The 27941-nt window shown below is 40.2% G+C and overlaps 1 protein-coding gene across 1 annotated transcript; it reads right to left on the bottom strand.

The window, feature by feature from the left end:
• Positions 1–437: 437 nt before the first annotated feature.
• On the bottom strand, positions 438–26047 carry LOC101172009 (myelin protein zero-like protein 3). Its single transcript, XM_023961461.1, has 6 exons — positions 25798–26047; positions 19984–20150; positions 8531–8744; positions 7140–7296; positions 1463–1520; positions 438–1262 (listed from the first exon to the last, which is right to left on the bottom strand). Exons 1-6 carry the CDS (start codon positions 25859–25861, stop codon positions 1179–1181), a joined length of 744 nt encoding a protein of 247 aa, XP_023817229.1. The 5' UTR covers positions 25862–26047; the 3' UTR covers positions 438–1178.
• Positions 26048–27941: the final 1894 nt, after the last annotated feature.

The raw sequence follows: 27941 nt of genomic DNA, 5'->3' as shown, positions 1-27941 counted from the left end.
TTTACTTCTCAATTGGAATGCCAGGGGGGAGGGGTCACTCACTCCAGTTCTCTCATACAGTCAATGGCATAAATGGAGAGCTCTCAGCAACAGGGAAGGGGAGGGGGAGGGGTCAATGGTTTGCGCCAATGGTCCTCCTGGCGCTCTGCAGAAACTATGTTCTATCTAGAAGACGACAGCTTTTTTTTGATTTTGGCTAAAAACAGCATCATCATAATTAAAAGACACTGGAAAGGCTTTCAAAATCCATCAAAAGATGGTTGGAGCAGGACTTTAAGAGGTTAAACACTGAATAGAGTGAGGGCCATGTTTGCATAGTGCAGCAGCTAAACAAAGAGAGTGCAAAGGAGGCACCATCAGCTGGATCAACAAACTCATTCATGTCCATGTGGAAGTATTTTTACCAAATAATAATCCATTTAGCACAAAAAGCAAACTTAATTCTCTCATCAAGACATTTATTTAAGCAAAAGGAAAAACATTCATCAACAAAAGCAAGCTGTTCATCCAAACACAAATGTATCCTTTCCTTTTTCTCGTGCTACAGCTGCATCCACAATAAGAGTATAACCAAATGTCTACAAAATAAAAGTGCATCCTACACAGACGTTACTGCTGAAAAAAAGAACAGTACCAGAAAGGCTGGGAAACTGAAATGTACTGTACAGACAGTTGGCCTCAGCCGATTCAGGCTTGAACATTTGAGCATTTCTGCTTTCTCTTTTACTCTCAAGGACGTGGAACATAGATGTTCCTCTACAATCCATCCAGCAGCTCTGACACAGGCAATAAATTAGACAAAGCAAAATTCTAGTACTTTACGAAAAAAAGAAGGTTGCATGCAGTAGGTTAAATCATAAAAGAATATAAAAATATCTGAGCACCCTGCGTTTTTCATGCTCAAGGTCAGCTTGCACCTGATTAAATAGTGATGACAGAATAAACAGAAAGCCTCTTATCCGCAGTTCAGGAATTCAGAATTCCCTTTTTTTTTTCCAGCTCAGCGGGACCAAAACAGTTCATAGTTGTGCTGAAGGACACGCTGGAGATTTTTCTCCCAAAAAGTAAACTCAGCTGTAAGTTTGGGTGAGTGATGTGTCCCTTAAAAAGACAGAAATCCAGCATTCGTTGGTAAGGTGTACAATTTCTGAGCAGGCACTACTGGGATGCAACAGCAGTTAAACATGGGAGTCAGCAATGTCTTCTTCATCCAAGCTATGCCTCTTTTTTTGGTGGTAATAGTAATCCTCATCCTCTGAATCCTGCAGCAAACATCAAAAGAAAGACACTGATGAAAATGTCATCACAACTCTACAAAGATAGACAAACACAGAAACTGAACTAGCAATATAAAGATTTCCCAACAATCCCCCCAGGCTCCTGTTTCTAGCATAGAAGGGATGTAAAATGAATCAGACGTGTGTCGTTGAGTTATGTGCTGGGAGAAAACAAAGGTGTTTACCATCAGACATCGTTCGTAGCATGTTGCTCTCTTTTCTCTGACTGCCTCATACTCCTCCCTGAAGGATCAACAACACACAGCAGTTAATACAGACATTAGGAACATCTAGAACACTCTTACAACGTGTACAACCCAAATTCCCCCAAAAAGTTTAGATTTACCTCAAATTTGATAACTCTGATTCTAAAGAACCCAACAACAGTTAAGGGAACAAATTTAGCTTTTGCTCGTTCATTTCGGGAAGCAGCAATTAACAGTAGCCAAAAATTAAAAATTAAAACATGAAAATAAAAAATAGAAAAAAATTGACATTGAAAATAAAAAAAAAGGCCAAATTTGACCAAGCGGGTTCTCCAAGGTTAAAAAGTAAAACCACTTTTTAATGACCATTTAATTCACATAAGAATAAGAGATTTTAGACACATCCATCCGTTCTCTGAACCCGTTTTATCCCTCACCTGTCACAGGCTGCCAGAGCCTAACCTGGTTACCGTCAGGTGAAGGCGGGGCACGCCCTGGACAGGTCTGTCGCACCGCCACAATCACACACACTCACCGCCACACACACAGGGAGAATTTACAGTCACCAACTCACCTACAAAGCATCTTTTTGGCGGATGTCTTACACATTGATTGTGATACTCAAGGACAATATTTGTCTGATTATGAGGGTGAACAATATTCCTTGCATGTTAATACGGTATTTATGGCTAAAACTCCAATTCTGAAAACAATAAGCTGCTGGACACTTTAGAAAATAAAATAATATCCTGGTTAGCCAAATTCCCAAGAGCACATGTCCTGATTGTAGGTGACCAAAATGTTGATGCACATCACCAAAAGTCTTGGCTCCCCTGCCTTGACTCACATATGGACTGAAGTTCTGTCCCATTCCTAACCCAAAGAGCTCAATACGATGTGGGTCCACCTTTTGCAGCTATTACGCTTCAACTCCTCTGGGAAGGTGTGTTTCTATGAATTTCTGCATTGCACTTGGTGATGTGTGTCTTGGATGCAGCTGCTCGGCCATGGAAACCCATTCCATGAATCTCTGCATGCTGGACTTGGAATAATCTGAAGGTCACATGACGTCTGGAGCTCTGCAGCAACTGACTGAGCAGGAAGTCGGAGACCTCTTTGTGCTTCAGCATCCAATGACCCCTCTCCATCAGGTTACGTGGTCTACCACTCGGTGTCTGAGTTGCTGTTGTTCCCAAACTCTTCCATTTAGTTCTGATAGAGCTGACAGCTGACTGTGGAAGATTTAGGAGAGAGGACATTTCACCACTAGATCTGCTGCACAGGTGGCGTCCTCTGACAGTTCCACACTGGAACTCACTGAGAGCAGCCCATTCTTTCACAAATGTTTGTAAAAACAGTCTGCATGCCTGAGGGCTTTAATTGATACACCTGTGGCCAGACCAGGGGCCTCATTTCTAAAACTTTGCGTAGGATTTGCGTCAGAAGTGGCGTACGGATGAAACATAGGACGTGCGTACGCACAGAAATATTCGGATTTATAAAACCGTGCCCACGCACATCCTACGCATCTTTCCCTTAATAAATCACAACCAATTCTAAATGCTGCGCAGCTTTTGCGGCTTCATGACACGCCCATAGTTGCCCATAAATAGTCCTTGAAACGCCCACAAGTCAATATTCATTGATTGCGAAACCATGGCACACACAGAGAGGAAATGAAAAAAAACGTAACTTCACTCAATGTGAAGTAGAAGTTATCGTTGGCGAGGTGGAAAAGAGGAGAGGTTTGGAGGGCACAGTGTGGGCATTACTAATGCCAAAAAGGCACGTGAGCGGCTGACGGTGGCAGACGCCGTAAATCATGCTGTAGCCTCACAACCTCGGACCGTGGCCGAAATAAAAAAGAAACGGTCGGACATCAAAGTCGAGGCAAAAAAACGTCTAGCGCTGCATCGCCAGAGTGTGTCTGCCACGGGGGGGGGGGGGGGACACCGGAGCGCCAGATGCACTGGGTGACACGCGTGGTTGTTCCGAGTGCTCCGGTAACGCCGGGCCCAAAAGCCCGCAGAGGTCCAACAGGACGGCTCGAGGAAGTCAGAACCGGCTTATAAGCCAGTCGTCCTCGTTTTCCAGCAAGTCTTCTTGCTGTCTAAAGATGCGTTCACTCCGAATTCTTCCATTTGCCACATCTTCTAAGAGCGCAAGATCAGCCATTGTGCGTCATTACGCATTGTGATGGGGCATTTTATTTCCCTCCATTTAATTACATCTGACAAACTACAGATGTCGGTAATAATCGACGTGGAAATGGGAAATTGATCAGCGCAAATGTAATTTCTTGTTGCTTTCTGAATGGTTGAGACATACGCCATACATTGTTTTATCAAAAATAAAACAAACTAAAGGCATATGCATGAATACCATAATTCCGTAGCTTATGAAGAAATGTTTTACTATGAAAACAACTTTCCCCAACATTGACGAGAATATCAGTTTTGTACATTATTTCGTTCTGTTAACTATATTATTTATGAGGATGAATTGCACAACATGCCAATATTGCAGAACATGTTTCATTTTTCTTTCTTCAAATAAGTGTTCATTTGAATTTCTGTTGTAATTTTCGTTTGATTTTTTTGTTTGTTTCACTGCTGATGGATCAAACGGGTGTTGGTGTAGCTGTTAATTGTAAGACTTGCTTTGTGAAGTCTTCATGTTATTTCTGAGAGGCAGTATTGTCATTTTCACTTTCACGTGTTTCTTCCATCTGCCGACGGTGTCGCCGTTTCTCATTTCACCCGTTTTTGTGCGTACGCCTGGGTCAGAGCTTGCGTGAAGGACCGCACATTTTCCCGTCAAGTTTGCTTTTTATAAATCTCAACTATTGCGTAGAGAGTGGCGTACGCCTTCTTTTGTGCGAAACGTTTATAAATGAGGCCCTGTTGATAATATGGCCTCCAGGCCAGCCTCCAAAATCTACATTAAAACTGAAGCTATTAATAGAAAAGTTGGATTTATGTGACAATGGAGGGAAAAATTCCTGATAGAAAGGAATATACTTGGTGAACTAAAAGTAGATTGAGGCAATCACGTTTAAACGTTTGGCTTCTTTCAAAGGATGTAGAAAAAGAAAATGTTTATGCCAACATTTTAACACCACCACTAACTGACCACAAAGCTTTAGCAAGCAGAATACCTTTTTCCCTGGTCAAAAGGACTCCAAAAATATGTTACTGGAAAATGAACTATCCATTATTAAAACACAAACATGTTCACTCAGAGGTTAAGAGACTCATCAGACCTTACTGGGATTAGGCACAATGGGAACATTTCACAGCTTTAAGTGGCAACTTTAAAAATGTAAAGTTTCTAAATATTTGCGACGATATGGCAGCAAAATCAAAACGTTTATTAGAAGAAGAAATATTGGAGCTCACCTCCAGAAAACCTAAATGATGAGCAAAATTAATAGAATAGATTCATAGAATTACAATTTAAACTTGCCAATATATACAAAGCCACAGCTGAAGGAGCTTTTACAAGATCCCAACAAAAATGGTTGGAGCAAAGGGAACAAACTACTTCATATTTTTTTTAAATTAGTGAAGACACAAGCATCAGTGTTGCAGTGAAATATAGATTAACATTACAAATGATAAAAAAAGAAATGTCCCATTTTTGCCATGATTTTTTCTGTGAACTTTATTAGACAGAATTCAGTGAGGAAGTAATGTTTTCTTTTTTTGATTCCTTAAATAACCTTAATTCAATCTGAGAAGGAGACAGATTATGTGAATCCTTTATTTCTTTGCAAGATGTTTCAGATGCAATTAATAAATGAGAGGTCATCTTCTTCCAGAGGAGGCCGGTTTCATCCATCATTCATTCATCCGAATGATAACTATTCTCCTCAATTATCCTCCTCAGCATATCAGGATATTTTCCTTCCGTTTCTGAGTCAGCTGATGTCATTTCTCCGTGCAGGGGAACAAACTTCAGTTATAGCGATTCTAGAAATGGCTGTGAACATTATTTAGTAGCCGGCCTGCTCTTCATCCCCGCCCCCCTTCCCTGCAGCGTCTTGAGCTGAGGTTTTGTGATGAACCGGAGGAGTCACAAGACTGTAAAAAAAAAAAAATCAGCGAATCCGCAAAACGGCAAACAGGTAACACTGTGTGTGCACTGCAGTTAAGACACTTTATCCAGATGGAAATAGTTCTGTTAAGTTGGGCGCCATGTCTCTGCGACCTTTTTCTTATGGTTGCACAAATATTTTGTAGATAAATAAAGTCTAGTAACATTGATGAGATTTTCTATTGGTGGTAAAATCATTCTTATAAGTCAGCTGCAGCTGCAGATGACAACCACATTTTTCTTTAAACTATAGACACATTTTCAAAAGCATCAGGACTTTATCTAAACCTAAAGAAATGTCAGTTTCTTCCTCTTAAACAATGTGTTGCGCCCACTATAAAGGATACTATGACTATAGTAGTCAAAGAAAAGGTCATGTATTTGGGATTGCAGATAACTAAAGATCAAAAACAAAAAGACCTGATTATCTATAATCCTATTATCACATCGAATGTCATCAAAAGATGGAGGACTAGACTTTCTTGACTTCTCCACTTTAAACAATGTCATTAAAATTAAATGGTCAAAAAAACTTCTCTAAAAGTGGTACTTCATTCTGGAGTTTCATACCAAATTGTATATTTAAAAGCTTGGAGGTCTGCCATTTCTTCTCTTATGAAACTTTAAAACAGAAAACTCCTTTCAAGCTGTCTACCTTTCATAAGCAGCTTTTATTTGCATAGACTCTGATCTACAAACATCATTTTTCTCCTCAGCGCTACTAGATTTGGAATAACTATGCATCAGTGACGTGCCGTCAGGTAAGGCAAGTGAGGCTCAGCCTCACCTGTCATGATCCTGATAAACTAGAAAGGGTAAATTAAGTAAATATTATATTCCAGTAATTTGTGTTCAAGACACATTTTGAGTTAACTCTGAATGGAGAAATGACATCAGCTGGCTGAGAAACGGGGGGGTCTCCGTATTCGTGGGTGACTCCGGTCCCCAATGCCTGCAATATTTTCAGGTTTCTTCTTGTTAAATAAAAAGTACAAACTGAACTTTTGCTTGTTGAAACATAGTAGATAAAGTTTATTCACCTTTACCACTGCGTAGTTTGCGTGCAGACCCTGTGAAGCTGCTGCTAAAACAGCTACAATCACAGCAGTTTCTAGCTAGTATTTTTGTTCACATTAGCCACAATAATCAGCATATTTGTCATTTCGTATAGAATTGACTACTAAAAAAAACTATAGTGAAAACTAAGTGAAGAAGGGATGCTAATAACATCAGCATAACAAAAGCAACAGAACAGCCAGTTTAAATCATTACACATTTTCCTTCAAAGTCAATTTTAAAAATGGACAGCTCCCAAAAATGAAGAGTCCAGTAAAAATCTGAATCAGAATCTCATTGGAACACAATTTGAAGAATTGTTTAAACTAACATTTAAATGAGTCAACAGCAAACGGAGTTTATCCCAATTACGATTTTCCTGAAGCCAAATCTCTGTACTCATCTTTACATTTTGGTTTAACCTTCATCTAATTAGTAATTCAGATGCAGAATCTACAACCACCAGGACAGCCATACCAGTCGTTATTGGCATAAATCTACTCACCCCTCTGTGACCTCAATGGTTGATCTGTAGGCTTTTGATTGGCTGTGTTGATTCCCGCAACAGAACATTCGTCCAATCAGAACGAGGGTGAGGATTCCAGAGGGGATGAGGATGAAGACGATGAGGACCGAAACATCGGAGAAGCGAATGCTGGACTCTGAGGAGGGAGAGAATTTGAGCTCATGGACAGACCTGATGGCAGCATCACATGCAGAACCGTCAGCACATCGAGGAGCTAATAACACTATACAGTCTCTATGTATGCTCTATGCAGCAGGCTGTTCAAACCAGGGTTTCAGAGAAAATAAATCACTTTGTCTGATTCTCTGCATTTTTTAGTTGAGCCAATACAATTACAGTTCTCTCTGATCGTTTTAAAGGGAGAACTTGCTAAATTGGTGGCTGACAGAATACTTTTGCCCCACTAGAGCTTCACACTGGAGCTGTTGCCGGCAACAGCAAATGAACACACAGTTTTTGAACTACTGTAACTCTTCAACCTTTAACGCCCTTGATTTCAGACTAAAGCAGCTTGGTGCCAATATGCAACACTTTGCATTAGTAACATCATAGAACCTCAACACTGGAGCTAAAGTTCCGCTCTTAAAGAGTTAAATAAACAACTTTTCTTGATAATAAAAAAACTCACAAAATCACCAAATTAGGAATTTAAACTAAACAAAGGTTTGGTAAAGTTATGAATCCTTATTTAAGAGCTCAGAGGAGCTGAAAAAAAATACAATAATTTGCTTTAAAGTGAGCATGTGTCTGTGTTTCGCACATGAAAGTTCATATAAAACGAAAGCGTTTAGCTGTTCACTGCTAGCTCCACGGAGAAAGTGGGTGTGTCTGTTAGCCTGGGGCGGTGCCCTGGAAGAGGCTGTTTCTCACTTATGTGCGTCAGAATGTGAGGACCCGCTCGTTTGCAGGATTTGGGATTGGTTGATGCTATAGGTCCTTTGGGCCAATATCATGCCAAATCAATATTTTGAGCTTTTAAGTGTATTGTAAAGCTCATTCCTCACAAAAAACAACCCCCAAAGCGGTATTTGGATTCATTCACGTATTTCTGAGTATTCCTCTAAAAACCACCAGCCCCCTCCCAACCCACGAAACCGAGTGGATTCTCATATTCATACGTATGAAAGGTGGTGGAAAATAACTAAGATTTGATAGAAAAATGTCTTCTTTTGTGTGCCAAAGGTGATATATTTTCATATACATTAAGAAAAGCATGGAATAGGCACTTTAAAACATTCAGACATAAATGCTATTGACACATAAAAAATGTACTGAGAAGAAAACGTTATGTGCAGGGCTAGATAGAAATACCACAGCATAAAAAATGGAGCATGAATAGTTTTTCAGTCTGTATGCAAAAAGATTCTTACTCTTGGGTGTGACGGTGAGTAGAGTTTTGGAGGTTGGAGATCCGTGGACATCAGGAGGGTTTCTGACTGAGCAGGTGTATGTCCCATTATCATTTAGTGTGGCGTTGCTCAGTGAGATGGAGGCGACCCCACGTGATGGGGCTCCCTGCCAGCCAATACGACCCTGGAACTGACCTTGCGTCGGTGGAAACGCTTGTGAAGAGAAGTGGAAGAACTGGGGGGGGAAAAAAGGTATGAGAACATTGTTCGGCAGATTTCTACCAATGTCAAAATGTCCACTGAGAAAGCAAAAAATGGCAGTGGAACAATTTTGTTGGGGTTGTCAAAAACAAATAAAAGTTTCCCATTTGTGCTCAGAACTACAGATTTCTTAAAAACTGGTTCGCGATTATAAGTCAACTTGTTTACAACAAAGAAGTGAAGAAAGGGACTTAAAAACAATCAATTACAGAACTCCAAAATAAAAGTATTTGTCTTTAGAGTACACTTTTTAATCTTTAAATGCTTCCGCTTGGTGACGTCATCAGGAGACACGGCATTAACTTTCAAAGCTGATGACACATAATTGTATGTATCCGTGTCTCCTGATGACACGGAGCTCATGGAAAGTCTTTTAAACTGTATTTTAGATATTAAAATGTGGACGGGAGAAAACTTTTTGCAGCTCAAACTAGACGAAACGGAAGTCTTGGTAATCGGTTCTGAAGCTGAGAGAGATAGGGTCCAATTTTATCTGTCAACCAACTGTATGACTGTATGACATATAGTAAGGAACGTCGCTGGGATTCTAAATCCAGATCTTAGCTTTGACCAACATGTGAATCAACAAACTAAAACTGCATTTTACCATCTAAGGAATATCGCCCAAGTGAGACCCTTTCTCTCTAGAGCCAATGCTGAAATCTTAATCCATGCTTTTATTACAAAAGATTAGATTATTGTAATGCCCTCCTTTCTGGTGTAAAGAAAACCACTCAATCGCATCCAGCTAGTCCAGAACTCAACTGCATGTCTTTTAACCAGAACCACGAAGAGGGAGCACATTACACCAATCTTAAAATCTCTGCACTGGCTCTCTGTCAGCTTTAGGATTGATTTTTAAGATTCTTTTAATAGTTTATAAGAGTGTTATAGTCTTGGTCATTATTTTCTATCAGATTTGCTTTTAGCATATGAGTCAGGTCAAAAAACCATGGCGAGGCTTCGATTGAAACCCATAGGCCTCGTCTGTGGAACAGCCTGCCGGATGATGTGAGGGTTTCATCCACTGTTGAGGTTTTTATGAAGAACTGACTGGACGATGAGAGACTTAAGCTAATTTATATTCTAGGTGTCTAAGACTTTTTTATGCACTTTTTGTGCATCAACTTATTTTAATTTATATTTTCATATTTAAGCTGTTTTTATATTTTAACTTTTCCATTTATTACTTCAAGATTTTAGGAGGTGAGAGTCGTTGGACGCACAAATTGTTGACAGGTTGGCAGCTTTCACCAAACACCCAAATTTCACATGGCCTTATAATTACAGCGGCTGTTTCTAAGACGAACATCGCCAAAGTCCAACACAAAGCCAATGCAGTGGTGTACAGCACACCAGCCCTGGACTCAAAAGTGGTGGTGATGCGTTTCCCTGGAATGGCGAGTTGTTCTTCTCTATCCAACAATCCGATGAACAAGTCTGAGTTCCTAAATGTCTGTCTGCACAGAGCCAATATTAGTGAAAGGAGAATTATGCTATGGGAGGATTTTGGCACACCAAGAGTTTCTGAACAACTCCATACTCCTAACATTGCAGGAACAGTCTGAGGACGACCACTTCCTGCTCCAAAAACAAAACACAAGAGCGCAAAAAGAACTTCCGTAGAGATATGGATAAGAGAGTTTGGTGTGGAAGAACTTGACTGGTCCGCAGAGTCCTGACCCTAGCCTGACAGAACACGTTAGGGGGCAATTAAAGTGAAGACTGCTGCGAGGCCGCCCACACATTCCCATCAGCATACTTCCAAACCTGTGGAAAGAATTCCCAGAAGAACTGAAGCGGTTATCGATGCAAAGGATGGGCAGAGATCATTTTAAACCTCAAGTGAGATTCTAGTTCGGTCGTACATGCCATGAGAGAATACTTTTGACAGCAGTGGATAATGTTATTTTACATTGTACCATAAAAGCCCGTGAGGATTTGTTCAACAGTATAGAAAAAAATATATATTTACTGCACAAGCAATTCTCCAATATTTGAATGAAATAAGTGCACGCCTGACTGAACAATCATGTAACAAGAAAGGTCTCCATTGATCATGCATCCTTTTTTGTGAAATTGATTGATTTCTTTCCTAAGAGTCCATTCTCTCGACGAAAGTACACATTTTTTTGTCCTGGGATAATCAGCACAACTTCATACTTTGATTTGATTTGAAATGGTTTATTTCAAGCAATTAAGTAGAAATAATACACAACAGCAATATAATCATCAGTTATACATTCATACAGTAACTAATCATACTTAGGATAATTAGACATATTAATAAATATTGCTTGAAAGGGAGTGGAAGGAAGCGAATTTATATAAACCCACCCCGTTATACTATAACCATTTTATTACATGATTTATCAATATCCGGTTCCCGGTTTTTATCAGACAGAATTAAAAATCATAAGATATCGATAAAGCACATGACAAAGATGAATTACTTAAGTATTACGTCAAAAATAACTATTTTAGAAAACAACATGGCAAATGCAGATCAGTCAACTGAAATATATGCAGATTATGTTACTTATAAAAGTCATTCATATGAATAAAACATAATACTATATCAGTAAAATAGACAACACTGTTTCAGGAATTTTCATAGCAAAATTTCATCAAGTATCAAAAGATAAAAACATGTGCAAAATTATGCTACATTAGGAAAGATTTTTGAATCAATTTATCTTTTTGGAGAAAGTGAAGTAATATCATTAAAAGTCAATCAATTTAACAATTTTCAATAAGTGATTAATCATTTGTTTTACTTTTTTTAATATTTTTTTTTTTGTATTTATATTTTATTTATTTTTTTCTTTTTTTATAATAAAGTAATGCTGTAGGGGAAAAGTAAAAGTAAAAAGGGTCCATAACTGTCGATTGTCCAAGGTTGGCATTTCTTCTTTTACTGATAACAGCCGTTCTCCTGGGTTCAAAACAGTTAATAGTTCTCTTCGATGTTATGACTGCAGACATTAGATTCAGGTCCATATCCTTCTTCAGCTGATATCAGCGACGGTGAAAGTTGAGGTCAAGTTGTCTGCAGGTCAGAACTCTGCTGTTATTCAGGTGACGTCAGAAATACAGAGAAAGTGATGAATCCACGTGTCATATTTCTTGAAATTATTTGGCTCTTTGGTTTATTACATGTTGTTTCAGACGACCGTGGTCAAGCACTTCTCAAAGTCCTTCATGGTGCTCACAACCAGAACCTTGGACCGGTCCTCTGGACCGAGTGGTTTGACGTAAATCCTGCAGCCTTTAACCCAAGTGTTCTCAATCTGCTTACGCTTCCTGAGAAGCCGTGCATGTTTTGAGATTTCAGCATTCCTTCTGGTCAGATGGTCGTTCAGATAAGCAGCCGAACCTTTCAGGTGTTTCCTTTGGGTCATCAAAGCTAGCTTGTGTTTGTGATTCACAAACCTGATGAGGATCGCTGGTTTATCCGTCTCCTTTCTCCTGGGGAGCAGGTGGCAGGTTTCGATGGTATTGAGATCCAGGGAAATCCCTTTAGATGTGAGAAATGAATGTATTTGCTGCTCCAAAGACTCTGCACCGATCTCCGGCGTATTAGCACTGCCAGCTACGCTAGCGCTAGCATTAGCAGTGCTTGCTCCTGCTGTCAGTATCGCTCGAGGCTTGATCGGTAATCCAGTGAGAATTACATTATTCATCCTTACTTGCTGATCCACATCGTCCAGTCTTTTCTCCAGAATCTCGACCCGGTTTTCTCGCTGCTCGTTTTGAGCCCGAAATCTTCGGAACTCTTCCATCATTTCCCAAAGTGGCGTTAGCTTAGCCGACACTTGTTCCATAAAACTTTTCAGCGTTTCTTGAATAATGTCAAGAGTCTTTTTGAGGTCTTCGTATTCCTGGGGTTTCTTCGAGGGCATGGTCAGCTCTCTTTTTTGGGGAAAATCAACCTTTTAAGTAATTTGAAGATAGCTGTATTCGCAGAGAGGCACGCCACGCGTCCTGCCGTGTAACCCGGAACCGAAATGAATGTGTGAAACACCACAACCACATTCATCCATCAAGTTTCTTGTGTGTATGGCTACTGGAAGAACTTCAGTATCATTAATCTACATTTAAAATTCAAACTTTCAAGCAAAACTGCTAATTAAATCTATTTTCAAAAAGCTAATAATTTGTTAAGTATTTCGAGAGGGATTGTAATCTAACAGCTTTTGTTGAAAAACATAACTTCCATAATGTCTGTTCATATTATGACCACAGCAGAGGAAATGCTCCTCTTTAGACATCAAGTCCCTGAAAACTAATTTGAAAATCACATTTGAATTTAAACTAAAGCATTTGGAACCAACCTTTGTTTATAAAAATGACATCCTCCGTTAGTAAGACAAGTTTACACAAAGTTGTGGACTAATAAACATGTAAACGCATCATTGTGTGCGTTTGTTAAGGATGCCACAGTTCTTGTTTAAAACCAAGCCGTATGTTCCACCACTGAACCGAACCGTGTGGAAAGTCAATTGTGGCATCCCTACTGCATACCACTATGTTTATGTTGAACGTGTCAAACAATTGTTTTGCTAAATTTAAGAAGGATTTTTTCACACCAGGCTTAGTGTGAGCCAACCGACGGGTTTTTCTTTTGGGGTTTTTGTGAACCAAAAATTAGGTTTGAACCAAATCATGGAGAATCCCTTACTAACTGTTATTTTTAATAAGTATTTAAAATTATAAATACTCAACTGAGACAAAGACTGTTTCCATAGCAAAAATGGAAAATATATCATTGCAAGAATGAAAAACATTTTTTTCACAACTGAATGAACCTTTTTCAATGATTTTTCTTTATGTCCGATCTTTTCCTGAAAAGTGTTAAATCTTAAAAATGTGTGTCATGTTCGTGTACAGACAGAGAGAAGTTTATGTATTTACCTTCTACCGCCACTGTGTACAATGTCAATAAAGTAGATTTATGAGTTCTCTTCAATAAATTGACTTAAAGGCGAAAACAAACACAGAACATCTTTAAAAATCATTAGCATTAAACATTTATGGTTTTACAGCTCTGAGATAAGAGTAGTTTTCTGAGAGACTGCCTGTGGTCGTAGTGATGAAGCACAACCCAGTAAGGCTTTTTTGTATCTAGCTTACGAGAAAGCAATTAAAATGTGGCAACCAACCCATGTATGTTATCCATTCATTCATTCATCTTCTTCAGTTTGTTCCCTTTCGGGGTCACGGGGTTGCCGGAGCCTATCCCGCCACTTATGGGTGAAGGCATGTATGTTGTTCTGCATTAAAATGGCAAGATTATTACTACAAATTCAAGATGTGATCTCTCAACCAACAATGGACTGCTAAAGCACCCAGTTACTGTCAATTTCCCCTGTCCTTAAACGCTGAGCCCTTCATCCCTTCATCCACAAACGGAATTTTGAGCAGGCCTGAGGTCGTTCTGTAAGCCACTGCAGCAAACCCAGATTGGCACAAAAGCTTTGGCAGCAAAATTTCACGCGATAATTCATGGACTCTGAGTATGATATATGGCTGCATAGATCAATAAACAAGCCAAAGCCACTAATGAAATTAGATGGAAAACATATGAAGGCTTAGATATGGAAATTAGAAACTTCCAGAAACCAAAACAGAAAAATAGAAAAACAACATTTATTTCAGTGAAAGAAAATGGGGTTTGGCATGAAAATAGGAAAAAATCTTTGAGGCTTCGACATGACATTTTTTGAAAAACAAGGACCAACTAGGAACTTTAGAACAAACATCTTTCTTATGAAACATCTTTGGAGACTCAGCAACTTTAAAAGCTCTTCATGTCAGGAAAGCCACAAGCCATTAGCCTCCATTTAGCTGTGAGTGCTCCTATAGGAAATGGTTGCATATAGGGTTACAGATACCACACATATGGATTCCCGCGATCCAAACAAAATTACAAAGAACCACACTTGATGTCTATATTTAAGTCCAACAGAACCACTCAAATGATGTGGTAGCTTTTTTGCCAGCTAATGAGCGAAACTCATTCCGGAGTGATCGGGGTTTAAAAGGACTGGATGCTGTTATGGGTCTGAGTGGAGACATCCCAGCACATTTCCAACAAGACCACGATGCTATCACAGAGAAAAGCTGGAAGCGGGCGGGGACCCTACCCACAACTAAACAAGCAATGAGTTTGAGATTCATACAAAAGGAGGGACTGAGACAAATAGGGGATCAACTTGCACATTATTTAACAATCAAGGCTGTAATTTTGGCTTATTAAATAAACAGATGTAAATAAATTAAAATTTATTGAAAATTAAATAATCAAAATCAGCCATTACTTTAGAGTTGTTCATTAACAGAATTATTTAAAAAAACAAACTAATGAAATAGGCCTGGACAACAATGATGGTACCCATAACTTAATATTTTGTTGCACAACCTTTTGAGACAATCACTGCAATGAAACGGTTTCTGTATTTGTCTATGAGCCTTCTGCACCTGTCCACAGGTATTTTGACCCACTCCTCATGAGCAAACTGCTCCAGTTGTCTCAGGTTTGACGGCTGTCTTCTCCAAATGGCATGTTTCAGCTCCTTCCACTGATGTTCAATGGGATTCAGATCTGGGCTCATAGAAGGCCTCTTCAGAATAGTCCAACGCTTTTCTCTCAGCCATTCTTGGGGGTTTTTGGCTGAGTGTTTTGGATGGTTGTCCTGTTGGAAGACCCATGACCTGAGACTGAGACCAAGCTTTCTGACACTAGGCAGCACATTTTCTACACTTTCTACCCAGAATGCCTTGATCATCTGGAGATTTCATTTGACCTTCACAACTTCCAGACACCCTGTGGCAGATGCAGCAAAGCAGCCCCAAAACAGAACTGAGCCTCCTCCATGTTTCACAGTAGGGACAGTGTTCTTTTGGTTGGATGCTTCATTTTTGAGTCTACCAACATAGAGTTGATGTGCCTTACCAAAAAGCTCCAGTTTTGTCTCATCTGTCCAAAGGACATTTTCCCAGAAGCTTTGTGGCTTGTCAACATGCATTTTTGCAAATTCCAGTCTGGCTTTTTGATGATTTCCTTTCAACAGTGGTGTCCTCCTTGATCGTCTCCCATGAAGTCAACTCTGGCTCAAACAACCATGAATAGTGCGATCTGACACTGATGTACCTTGATCTAGGAGTTCACCTTTAATGTCTTTGGAGGTTGTTCTGGGCTCTTTGGATACAGTTCCAACTATCCGTCTCCTCCATTTGTCATCAGTTTTCCTTTTCCATTGTCCAGGGAGGTTGGCTACTGTCCCGTGGGTCTTAAACCTCTGAATAATATGTGCCACTTTGGTCACAGGAACGTCAAGCTGCTTAGAGATGGTTTTATAGCCTTTACCTTTACCATGTTTGTCTATAATTTTGTTTCTAATGTCCTGGGACAATTCTCTCCTTGGCTTTCTGTTGTCCATCTTCAGTGTGGTTCACACCTTTTCACCAAACAGCAACGTGACTATTTGTCTCCCTTTAAATAGGCAGACTGACTGATTATGGGTTTGAAAACAGCTGTGATGTCAATGAAAGGACATACCTGAGTTCATCATGACCCCCTGGACAATTAGTTCTCAGTCTTTTATGGAGGTCCCATCATTTTTGTCCAGCCCTATTTCATTAGTTTGTTTTCTTTAAATAATTCTGTTTATCAAAAACTCTAAAGTAAAGCTGATTTTGATTATTTAATTTTCAATAAATTTTAATTTATTGTTAGTTTTGACCGTTTCAAGTCATTTCAGTGAGCATTGTAGACTTTCTTTAAGTGAGGGCTACCAACAATTCTGTCCACCACTGTATATGGGGGTTGACCCGTAAAGATGCTGTGGGTTTTTGGGTTGTCTAGGAAGAGTGGTCGCATCTTAAAGGAGCTGCAGGTGTGTCTTGCTATTCCCTTGAGGCTCATGTGGTCGCCTCAAGGGTTCGTGTTGTTATCTGAATGTACCATATCTATGCATGTGGAAAGCGTATTACAAGATTATCGTGAGGCTAGTGAGTGTGGCACCTATCTGTCAAGTTATGAGGTATGGGTGGTGCTGTCGTTCAGTACAGTACAGTTGGTAAGGTGCACGCAAATGCCACAGCATTGAGTATGCACGAGATAGTAGGACGCCAGTAAGATGACTGTGGGATGCCCACATAAACTGCACTACAATTGTGTGATTTCCTAAAGAGCCTGCAAGTATCCCGCTTATCCTGTGAACAGCACAGGTCTCTTGTGCTGTTCACAGGATTTTGGGTGGGTGGAAAAAATTACGCAAAATGTACGTGAACGTGCCTGCGTCTCACTTACGTCACCCTTACGTCACCCTTACGTGTTGTATAAGTGTTTGCTACAACAAGCTTGTTGCATGCTCGAAGACAAAAAACGTGCATGAACATTTTTATTCTATGGGCTCACCTAGCGGTCTAGGACCTTGCTATTTCGTGGACTTGTGTCTAAGGCCGCAAGATATGAGGAAAACTTGTGATGTACGATTTTAGTGATCAACATTGCAATGACAATATGACTTGCAATATATGAACACCAATTAAAACAATAAATATATCCTTTCCAATTTAACTGCAACAGTTTTATTTAAACATAAGTCAACATAACCTAAATCATGGTCAAAATGACCCTCATCTACATAAGAGCCAGGAATCTAAAGAGGATCCATCTGGTTTGTTAAATGCGTAAAGGGATCCATTTTTTGCAAATATGTCAAGTTGCTATAAGATTTTTTTGCATGTTTAAGGTAACCATTTATTGCAATTTACGCTGTTTTTTGCGATACGGCTATGTACAAGCTGATATCAAAATGATGGTAGATTTGCTATTTACTTTGCAGGCCTACCGTACAGGTTTGCCCATTTTTTGCTCGCAGATAGTTCAAATCTAGCAGTAAAGGCAGTTTTGACTAAGGTGTGGAGACAGAACTGGAAAGTCAACAAATATTCACTTTCTATATGATTACAGTATGAGTACAAGTCACTTTCCATATGAGTACAGCCAGAAAGAGATATACAAATGCAAAATAGTTCATTTTCCTTTTTAGGGGGGGGTGGGGGTGAGGGGGGGGGGGGTTAACTTGATGCCAAACACTTTCACCGTTTGCATTTAGAGCATTAATGGTTTATTCCAGTTTAATACCAGAAAGTAATCAATCGGTTACAATGGACCGACAAAAGCTTTTAATAAATAAACCACATTTACAAAGATGGTTTTGAACAACACGTTGTTTGGGATTTGTCGTGATCGTCTTAGTTTTATATACTGCCACCACCATTTAAGTGTCATTATCATTATGGAAGGGATTGCTTTGATCGCCTTCCAGGCCTCCTAATCTAACAGAAAATTTTTAACAGGCCGCCGGCTTCCTCATGGAGCACCGTGCTGCAGGGATTTGTTGGTTCCCCAACGCAGTCATCTCTGTCAGAGTGAAATCCTTTTTTGGGTGGAAAAGTTTGCACCCAAGTTTTTAATAAGAAAGAGTTGAACGAGTCTAAAAAAAAGAGGTTGAAATATAGAACCACAATTGGCTTCAACATCTGCAAGGGGGCTCATTAATAAATTGTTCTTTCTCTAGTTTTAATAATAATAATAATAATAATAATGGATTAGATTTATCTGCGCTTTTCCAGATGCTCAAAGCGCTTACATTGTGGCCATTATTCATTCACTCTAGGGTTGTGCCGATGGACGATATCATCGTCCATCGTGATGGGTGACTGACATCCCGATGGAGAGACCACCATCGTGATGCCACACCCCCCCCCCACGTTGCGTGTCGACACCATAAGCTGCGGTTACATGTACAAAATATCTTGATGGGATCAATGGTCGGATTAGAATCCAACCGTGTACATGGGCCCAGAAAAATGTTTTCAGAATATAAAAACGTTCACTAAGGTCACACTTTCCGTCGGAATAAATCATTCGCACATGCGCAGTAGGGTTTGAAAACCGGAAGGATATAAATTCCGCCGAGCGGCTTTTTTTTTTCAAACTTTATTGAATGTAACAATTCAATACAAAACAATGTTAAACAGCTCCGAGCGGCTATATACATTGACATGTCAGCTCGGTAAAATACGAGATGATCTTCTAAACGTGTTTTTAATAATGTTACGGTTATTATGAAACACCTGTTCGCTCATCATTTAAATTTTAATCCGTGTGGTCAGTGCTATTTCTGAACGGAGCCGGAAAGAAGCCAGGATTAGCAGTATGCTAACACGGGCTAACAACATTAGCTTTGGGTGGTGCTGCTTGCTGGCTGCACGTAAACGTGGGAATAACATCAGCCTTTATTAGTCGGGACACGACTGGAAACACAAATCCACATGATTGTTTGAATGTTTTCTAAGGATTGAGCGACATTTCTGCTTTGAAGCTCAAACCGCTGTTTGTCTGCTGACGATCCGAGCTGTGCTCAGACACACACTTTTAGACCCGGTTCTGAGTTCGGTTGCTTGTACCCCTAGAGCTGCGGGACGGATCGCAGTCTTAAATCTCCCACACATAGCGCTCATGTAACAAAGCACCCCCCCCCCCTTCCCCTCAAACACAAAGCTGTAAGTCCACGCTCCGCCGGTCCACTTCACTAGTGAAGTGCGGGAGCGGACTACTTCTTTTCTATTTTGTTTGATACTTTTTTTGTTAAAGTCACTTCCCTCAGTTTATACTGGATCATCGCGGATGAGTCATTAATTGGGAAATAAAATGAAAAAAACAAAAAAACGAATAGCAGTTATATAAGAACGAAAAATGTAAAAATACCCCCCCCCGACGATGTCATCGTCCATCCCGATGGTTGACAGCAAACATCGTCAACGGCCAATTTAAGGGACATCGCCCAACCCTAATTCACTCCTCATTCATACTTGGTGATGGTAACTACTGTTGTAGCCACAGCTGCCCTGGGGCAGTCTGACAGAGGCGTGGCTGCCAGTTCGCGCCTACGGCCCCTCTGACCATCACCGGGATCATTCATACACATGCACATGCCAGTGGAGCCACACTGGAGGCAAGGAGGGTGAAGTGTCTTGCCCAAAGACACAACGACATTTGGCTGGTGGGAGCGGGGAATCGAACTGCCAACCCTTCGATCATTGGACGACCTGCTCAACCACCTGAGCCACTGTCGCCCTTTAGTTTTTAAAGGGCGACAGTGGGTTAAAGGGTTTTTAGTTTTGACTAGAGTAATTACCGTTTCTGATGCCCCCCCAGTCTGGGGTCTGTAAATCCAGTCTACGGTCATCTTACTGGTGGGGGTGCTGGAGGAGGTAAATGAGCAGGACAGTGTGACAACATCGCCTACAGATGCATGGAGCTCTGCTGGAGTGCTCACTTTTATGGAGAAGACCAGATGCGGAGCTGAAGAAGAGGAAAAACAGAAAAAATTAGGGAGGGTGGAACTAGCAGTAACAAAAGCATCACAGCCAAAACAAACCAAAATGATGTCAATAGAATCACATGATTGGGTTCAAAGACCCACTCCTACTAAAACTGAGTTTTTATTTATTTTTTTACATGATCTTGTGTCATTTTTGTGGGATGGAGGACATATAAAATTAGGATTAAAATGGCATTTCTGAGTATTTCTTTATTCAAATCGTTGGGAATCAGGAGCAGATGAGAAACATGTTTGATGAAGCTTGTGATTGTGATGGGCCACAGACTCCGTGCTCTCAACGTCTTTTTTTTTCTTCGTCTGAGCTGGAATTTGGATCAGAACTGGACAGCTGGATAACTCCAATATTGATCACCATTTTTGTTGCACCACTTTTGTTAGGTTGGAGGGGCTGTAAGCTAGCAAGAGAGAGTGTAAACCAAGAGCTATCAAGAACGGGAAGGGAACAGGGGGGCAGGTTTGCTCCACAACAACAGCCTCGCTCCGCTTCGCGTTGGACGGTTCAGGCTTCCACGGCGTGCGTTAAAAAGTGATTATGTATACTTTAACCCGCTTATACCATTGTCACTTAAAAAAGAAATAAATATTAACCAGTTTTTAGTCCTTAATTCTTGTTTTTTTTCCCCAATTTGGATCTCTTTTCACGAAAAGCGAACTATTTGTTACGTGGTGTGGCGCCTTGTCATGGTAACGTGACAAGGTGTCGCACCACCGCTGAAGTCCAGATTCAGCGATAAAAAACGATATATCTATGCTGATCGTCCCGATGGGCTGAATAAAGCATCAGTTCAGAGAGAAAGTTCACCTCTTTTTTTGTCCAGAGGATGAGGCTAAAGGTTGTTTTAAAGAAGACGGCGCCGTGATAAAGGAGATTTAATATAGGTGAACGGAACTTCTTTTTGGGGCGTGCGGTTATCACTTTTTAATGCACACCGAGCAGCCAATCAGAATTGAGTATCAACCTGGACCATGGTGTAATGATAATTAAAGGGCCACTTGGAACACTTTTACAAGATGAACCAAATGTCAAAGAAGATAGGAATGGGTCTTCAAGAGAGGAAATGGTGTTTGTTTAGAAATATATACATAGCTTAGGCCTGCACAATATACCGCAAATTTATCGTTATCGCAAAATCCAGCTCTGCAATATGCATATCGCAAAAGACGGCAAATATCGCAATAAATCGTAAACCTTAAATGTGCTAAAACAATCTTATGTCAGCTTTAACCATTTAATGAATCAAATAAATCCTTTTATGCATTTGACCAATCGGATGGAGGCCTATTACGTTAGATGTTTGTCACCTATGTCGACGAGTGACATTTGGAGTATAATTTTTAAACTGTTGCAATGTAATGGGAATGGTTATTTGGTTATTTTGCTATTTGTTTATATACCGCAAATATCGTTATCGCAATTTTAATCTCTAATATCGCACATCGCGAGTTTTCCTCATATCGTGCAGCCCTAACATAGCTGGTGACATTTTACACACTTTTTCATAAAAACTAAGTTAAAACAATAGCATATGGTGCACTCAGTTGAATATGTAATCAAAGCAAAGTCCTGACCAGAAACAGCCAGATCTGCATTCTAACTTAGAATATAAAGGAACCTAAAGCCCATAAATAACCTGAATATGGATTTCTCCACTAAAAACACTGTGCTCTCTGCCTCCAACAGTTTACTACACTGAAGTCCAGAGAGGTGTCAGATTGCTCGTTTCTTTGACATTTTTACCCACCAAGAGCTACAGTTTAAAAACAAACCTAAAACTTCACAGAGCTTTAAAAGGAGATTTTTGTATAAATGTTTTATTGTGTTCCACCTGACATCAAACTGTTTGTGTCTTTAACATTCCTGATGTAACTTTCAAGTTGAGATTGGCCTGGAAAGAGCAGTTTGTGGGTGTGGCATCATGCTGAGGTAGATTGAGAAAGATTAACTCTTTAAAATATTTTCTACTTACTAAAATAAAATGGAGTAAAGTATAAAACAAACTATAAGGAAACATACAAGGTATACCCTATAATTCAGAATTTGTTCTTATTCATACTCACCATATTCAGCAGACATCTCTAATAGCACCTTGAAAATCCTGTGCTGTTTTGCTTTGCAGCTGAGGTTTTTTAGGATTTTCACAATAGGAGTCATTATGTGTCCAGAGCCAATCACTTCTGCACATAAGGCCTGCTGGTGAATGAAGCAGCAGTAATGCAGACATTTTGGAAAGTCTGGGTCAGCTTTACAGTGAGTGATGAAACCTGTCTGTCTATTGATCATAGCAGGAGCCCCGTCTGCAGGTATGGCTACCAACTTTTCTAATTGTACCTTTTTCTGCACAAAAACTCCTTCACCGTGTTATACATTTCAACTCCTCTTGTAGTTGTCTGTTAGGGCAGTTGTGTCAATCATGTTACATGTAGCTTGCAGCTCCAGAAACCAGAAGGAAGACTGAAGCCAAACGGTTCGAGCAGGGCGTTGTTCTTGGGGCGGTCGCCCATGCCAGGCGGTCGCACGTGCTCGGGCCCGCTAAATGCTACTTGTAGCTTTAATTCAGAATTTGTTCTTCTTTAATATTGTTGGAAGTCTTTAAAGATCTCTTTGTTTTTTTATAAAATGTTATCAAATCTTCCTCTAAACCTGTTGTCCCTTTTGAACTGAAGTATTTAAGTATTTATTACATTTTAAACTATCTTTCATTTAAATAACTTGTGCATGTTGTAGCAAAAAACAACTTTTTTTTACAACTTTCTAAATTCTGTGAATTAAATATTTGTTCTTTAAACTTTCATTCTGAAAAATTTTATAAGCCAAAATGTATTAATATTCCAAAGGAATTGGGTATCATTTATTTTTTAATCAATCAGATTATAGTGAAAATTAAAACAATCTTAAAACACAAATGGCAACACAGAAACATGAACATTTATTGCATTGAAGGAACTTTTAGAAATGTCAAAATGAAAAACTGCAGTTCGGAGTCAATTTTGAACTTTTGTACAGCTTTTAAAAACCCTCAAGCTACTTCTTTGCCTTTTGGTTGCCTTCTTAAGAGGTTGCAACAGCAAATCATCTGTCTCCATCCAACCCTGTCCTCTGCATCTTCCAGGCTCACACCAACCATCCGCATGTCCTTCCCTGAATCCATGAAGCTCCTCTTTGGTCTTCCTCTAGGCCTCTTTGCTGGTAGCTCCATCACCGTTTCTCCTCTCAACATGTCAAACTCATCTCAATCTGGCTTCCCTGCATGTATTTTCCTCAAAACATCTAAAGAGATTACCTTCTTTTTTTTTTTACTTGGAGCTTGCAGGCTTCTGGTTTCTTCAGACTCCAACGGTGATGATATAGGATATAGAGTTCATCAGACCCATGGACAAAAATAATCGACATAAACGCCTGATCAGAGTAAAAATGTGTTATGTAAACTCATCGTTCAGAATACTCTGACCCAATCAGACTCAGTGGATCAAAATTTCCTTCTGATGGAGATAGGTGGATTATGCTGATTGTTGATCTGATGGTGGTGCATGTAAACAGTTTATTCAGATTGTGGGTCACTGCTGCTCTGGTTAACGTCATGCATAGACGGTGCGGTGCTCCAGAGGAGGCTTTGCACAGCAAACAGGACTCGTAGCTTCATGTTTGCGGGCAGGGGGCTTTGCTTTGCTTCGGACTGCAGTCCGTCTGGCCGTCCAGCTCCTGGACTCAGAAGAACCGGGTCTCCAGGGAGAACCGGGTCTCAGAGCAGAGGAGCGGATTTGGGGCGGTGTGCGAGCTGGCGGTGGCGGCGGCTATTGGATGCAGAAATGTTGCTTCGCACAGTCCTGAGAAACCGTGTAAATAATGATGTGAATTCATGTTTCCAGTCGTGTCCAGGCAAAATAAAGGCTGATGTTATTGCAACACATTTACATGCAGTCAAGATGCAGATTGTGGCATTGACTGCACAGATTTTAAGTTCATCCACGGCTAAATGTTGTTGTTGGTACATACTAGCCTAATCTTAACCCTTCTCCCGGGTCAGTGCGGAAATAAATAAAGCACTGACCGCACATATTTAGCAAACAGACCCTTAATAATTATTATATAAATAATAAAAGCACGTTTAGAAGATCATATTGCTCTATGCCACAGCTTTGTTTGTTTACAAAAGAACTCACTATTTGTTCTTCAACGGCCATTTCTGGTATTTTAGACAGTTCTGTGTATGTCAAAATGATTTATTCCAATGGAAAGTGTGGGGTATGTAAACGTTTGTTATAATGGGATGAAGTTTTTCTGGGCCCATGTACACAGTTGAATTCTAATCCGATGGTGATCCAATCAAAGACATTTGTAGACAAAACCTTCAATGAAAAACAAAATTCACACAAAAGGCTTTTCTGCATCTGGTTAGGTCTCTGCAATGAGTATTTCAGTGTTTGATTGGCCTATGATCAACTGCTTTCATTTTTGTTGTGAACCGAATTGTTGACTATCTCAAGCCTTCCTCACATTTGCCCTTAAGGGGGTTGAACACCACCAGCAGGCTTCCTGCGTGGGGTTCAGGGTTCATCCCTGCGTCTCACGTATTTCCACCCTTACTTACCCTGGCATGTTGTGAAAATGTTCACTATGACCTGTTGTTCACAATATGCACAGTCGCACGGGCCACCCGCATGCTCCGAATAGGTTTGCCCATTTTTTAGCCGTAGACAGTCCATATGTACCGTAAGGGCTGTTGTGACTAAGGCCTTATCTTGTAAGGTACTGACTAGATATACCAACCACTCCAGAAAAGAATAGATTTAGAAAAAAAAAGAATAAAGTGGTAATTTAATAGCTTTTTTAAGTGCTAATTAGATTTTTTTAAATATAATTTGCCATGTGTTACATTCAAGAAACAAATCACAAAAGTTAGTCAAAGGAAACATCGTAACAGTTCTCTTAAAAAATGAAGTGTAGTATAATTATTCAGTGCATAAAGATAAAGTGTGATACTTCAAATGAGTGCATTATGTAATACATTTTACCCTCCAGTTTTCAGTCTAAATAGTTTTGTTTTGATTTTCTTTTATCCAATTACATCTTAGACGGCGGAGAGACAATAAATATAGACAAACCTCCTAATTGTTGTCCAAAGACGACAAAAAAGGTCCAGAGTTTTGTTATGATGCCCAGAAAAAAACATACCAGCTCTTGGCCAACTTCAGAAATCAGGACCAGCCTGTTTCCTCAGGTTCCTGCTTTCATATTGCGCCATTGCGTTCTCTTTATGTGGAAACAACCCCCTTTAATTATTCGAAATTCAGTTTAAATGCAACAAATGGAAAGAAAGAAAAAACTCCTAAGAGGTTATATTTGTTAAATCTTCCACTCCCATAGAAGCAGGCCAGCCCTCTGGGCTTTTAACCGAATAAAAGCCCAGAGGGCTCCTCGGACCTCCGGCTTCCTTTAAACTTTAAGTACAACCTCAGAATAATTCAGCGCTAAATCAAATCAGCCTGTTTGGTGGTCTTGCCGTCGATGAAACCGTCAAGTTTCGGCTCAGTGTGAGAACAAACATTCCTGCCCTGCGACGTTCGTCAGACGACATGACAGACGAGCTCCCCCCCCGGTCCACTCACCGAGCAGAAGCAGCAGACTCGGAACCAGAACGACCTTCCACCGTCCAGGAGCTCCTCCGCGCATCGTGTCCAGTTTAAAACACGGCCCCACGCTCGTAACGGTCACAGGAGGACAGTAAAAAAAAGTTACGTCACAGGTTTGGAAAAACTCCGTCCATATTCCGCCTGGCGGTTCCTCCCTGCGCTCGCGACGGTTTCCTTACCTGCGGAGCAGGTGTACCAGGAAGTGCTAGCCTAGAGCGAGGCTTACGACGTGGTGGACACCAAAATGATCCACATTACTTAAAAAAAAAAAAAAAAAGAAGGAAAGGAAAAAACCGACAACTTGACCTTGACAATCTATAACTTTCCTATGCATAATATTAAAAAAAAACCTTAACAAAAGTAGGACACTCGCTGTTATTTGGTTGAGGATACTATAGCAAGTATGCTACGGACTTTGTACGTAGTGAAGGATATGGGTGTAACAATTTAACAACAATTTGATTCATATCATAATCTGTGGTTGCAAATACCATTTATAGTCGATAGCAGTTCATTTTGAACGATCCGATTGGATCAGATTTCCTGACCTAAAGTGGATCCAGATCCTCTTCATCCAAACTTCCAGCAGTCAGACTCAGACAGAAATTCCTGCTACTGAACAGTTTTCCAGATTCTTGGATTTCTTCCAGATCATCAAGTGGAAATGAAATCTGTGTCCAAACCAACAAGTAAACTAGAATGAATGTCAAATCCATTCACATGTTAGTTTCCTAAAGTTCACCACTGTTGTTTTTCCACATCCAAAGAATCCAAAGAGAACATTCTTAGAACATTCTAGACACTGGATGGTCACATGACTTTATTCAAAGTCTGTCCACACATTGGTCTGGAATGATAGACTCATCAGTTTTTGCTGCTTCACACAGGTCTTGTCTGCTGTGATTGGTCGTTTTCACATCATGGTAAAATAAACCTATCATGTTTCAACCCATATGGTATTTTCCAGTATCAATATAATAGATTTATTTCATTTTGAAACTATTTTCACCATTTTCACACCCATCCAACTGCTTGTTAACACACTTTATTAGCCAATCAGATGGCTGCAGCTTCATGCATTTAGTCATGTAGGCATAGTCCAGACAATCTGCTGAAGTTCAAAGCGAACATCAGAATGAGGAAGAAAGGTGATTGAAGTGACTCTGAACGTCGCCAGGGGCGCTCCTGGTCCGGGGTTCTCCCCCTCTCTCCTGGTCGGGCTGGGGAGGATCTGGTTCCCCTTATGATCACGTGGTTCACTTTGGCAGCATGCATGTATCTCCACCCCCACGTGCACACTGTCACACTGCTCCCTGTCTGCTTCACCCCTCCTCCTGACCCACAGTGTATTGATGGACAGATATCTTCTGCTTATCTCAGTGTCAGAATTTCACTTTTGGATGTACCGTAATAATTTGTCTTTCCAGCAGATCTGGCATAAATGTTACACATCTTAAAATCATAACCTATTCAAATCAGCAACTCTGCACTTGTAGCCCCTCACTTTCTACCCTTCTCTCTTTATTTGTTTTCCTTCTAAACCCCCCCCCCTACTTCTCCCTCCACTTTAATAAAAAGAATATCTATATATACTAAAAACACAAAATATACAAAATAAATAACAAATAATTAAAAAACAAAAAGGGGTTCATATAAATTTACACTCTGGTTATCCAAAGATTCATAACCTCTTTTCGTAATACTAAAACCTGTCCAACACAAAAGGCCTTCAGCTTTCATCTGTTCGCTTAATTGTTGAGCAGAATAAGAAAAAGAAAAAAGAAATGACTCTGAATGTGACATGGTTGTTGGTCCCAGACAGGCTGGTCTAAATATTTCAGAAACTGCTGATCTACTGGGATTTTCACCCACAACCATCTCTAGAGTTTACAGAGAACAGTCTGAAGAAGAGAAAATATCCAGTGAGCAGCAGTTCTGTGGGCAGAAATGCCTTGTTGATGCCAGAGGTCAGAGGAGAATAGTCAGACTGGTTCCAGCTGACAGAAAGGCAACAGGAACTCAAAGAACCACTGGTTCCCACCGAGGTCTGCAGAAGAGCACATCTGAACAACACGTCCAACCTGGAGGCAGATGGACTACAGCATCAGAAGACCACACCG

Source organism: Oryzias latipes, chromosome 13 (genome assembly GCF_002234675.1).
Source record: "Oryzias latipes chromosome 13, ASM223467v1".
In the NCBI taxonomy this organism is placed as follows: domain Eukaryota; kingdom Metazoa; phylum Chordata; class Actinopteri; order Beloniformes; family Adrianichthyidae; genus Oryzias; species Oryzias latipes.
This window is presented reverse-complemented; position numbering and strand designations above follow the sequence as displayed.

Coding starts and splice junctions, on each gene's coding strand:
- LOC101172009 (XM_023961461.1), bottom strand. CDS start 25,861: ATGCGCGGAGGAGCTCCTGGACGGTGGAAGGTCGTTCTGGTTCCGAGT. Junction 8,745..19,983: donor CTGGGGGGGCATCAGAAACG/GTAATTACTCTA, acceptor TTCCCCCCCCAG/TTCTTCCACTTCTCTTCACA. Junction 1,521..7,139: donor ACCATTGAGGTCACAGAGGG/GTGAGTAGATTT, acceptor TTGATCCTTCAG/GGAGGAGTATGAGGCAGTCA.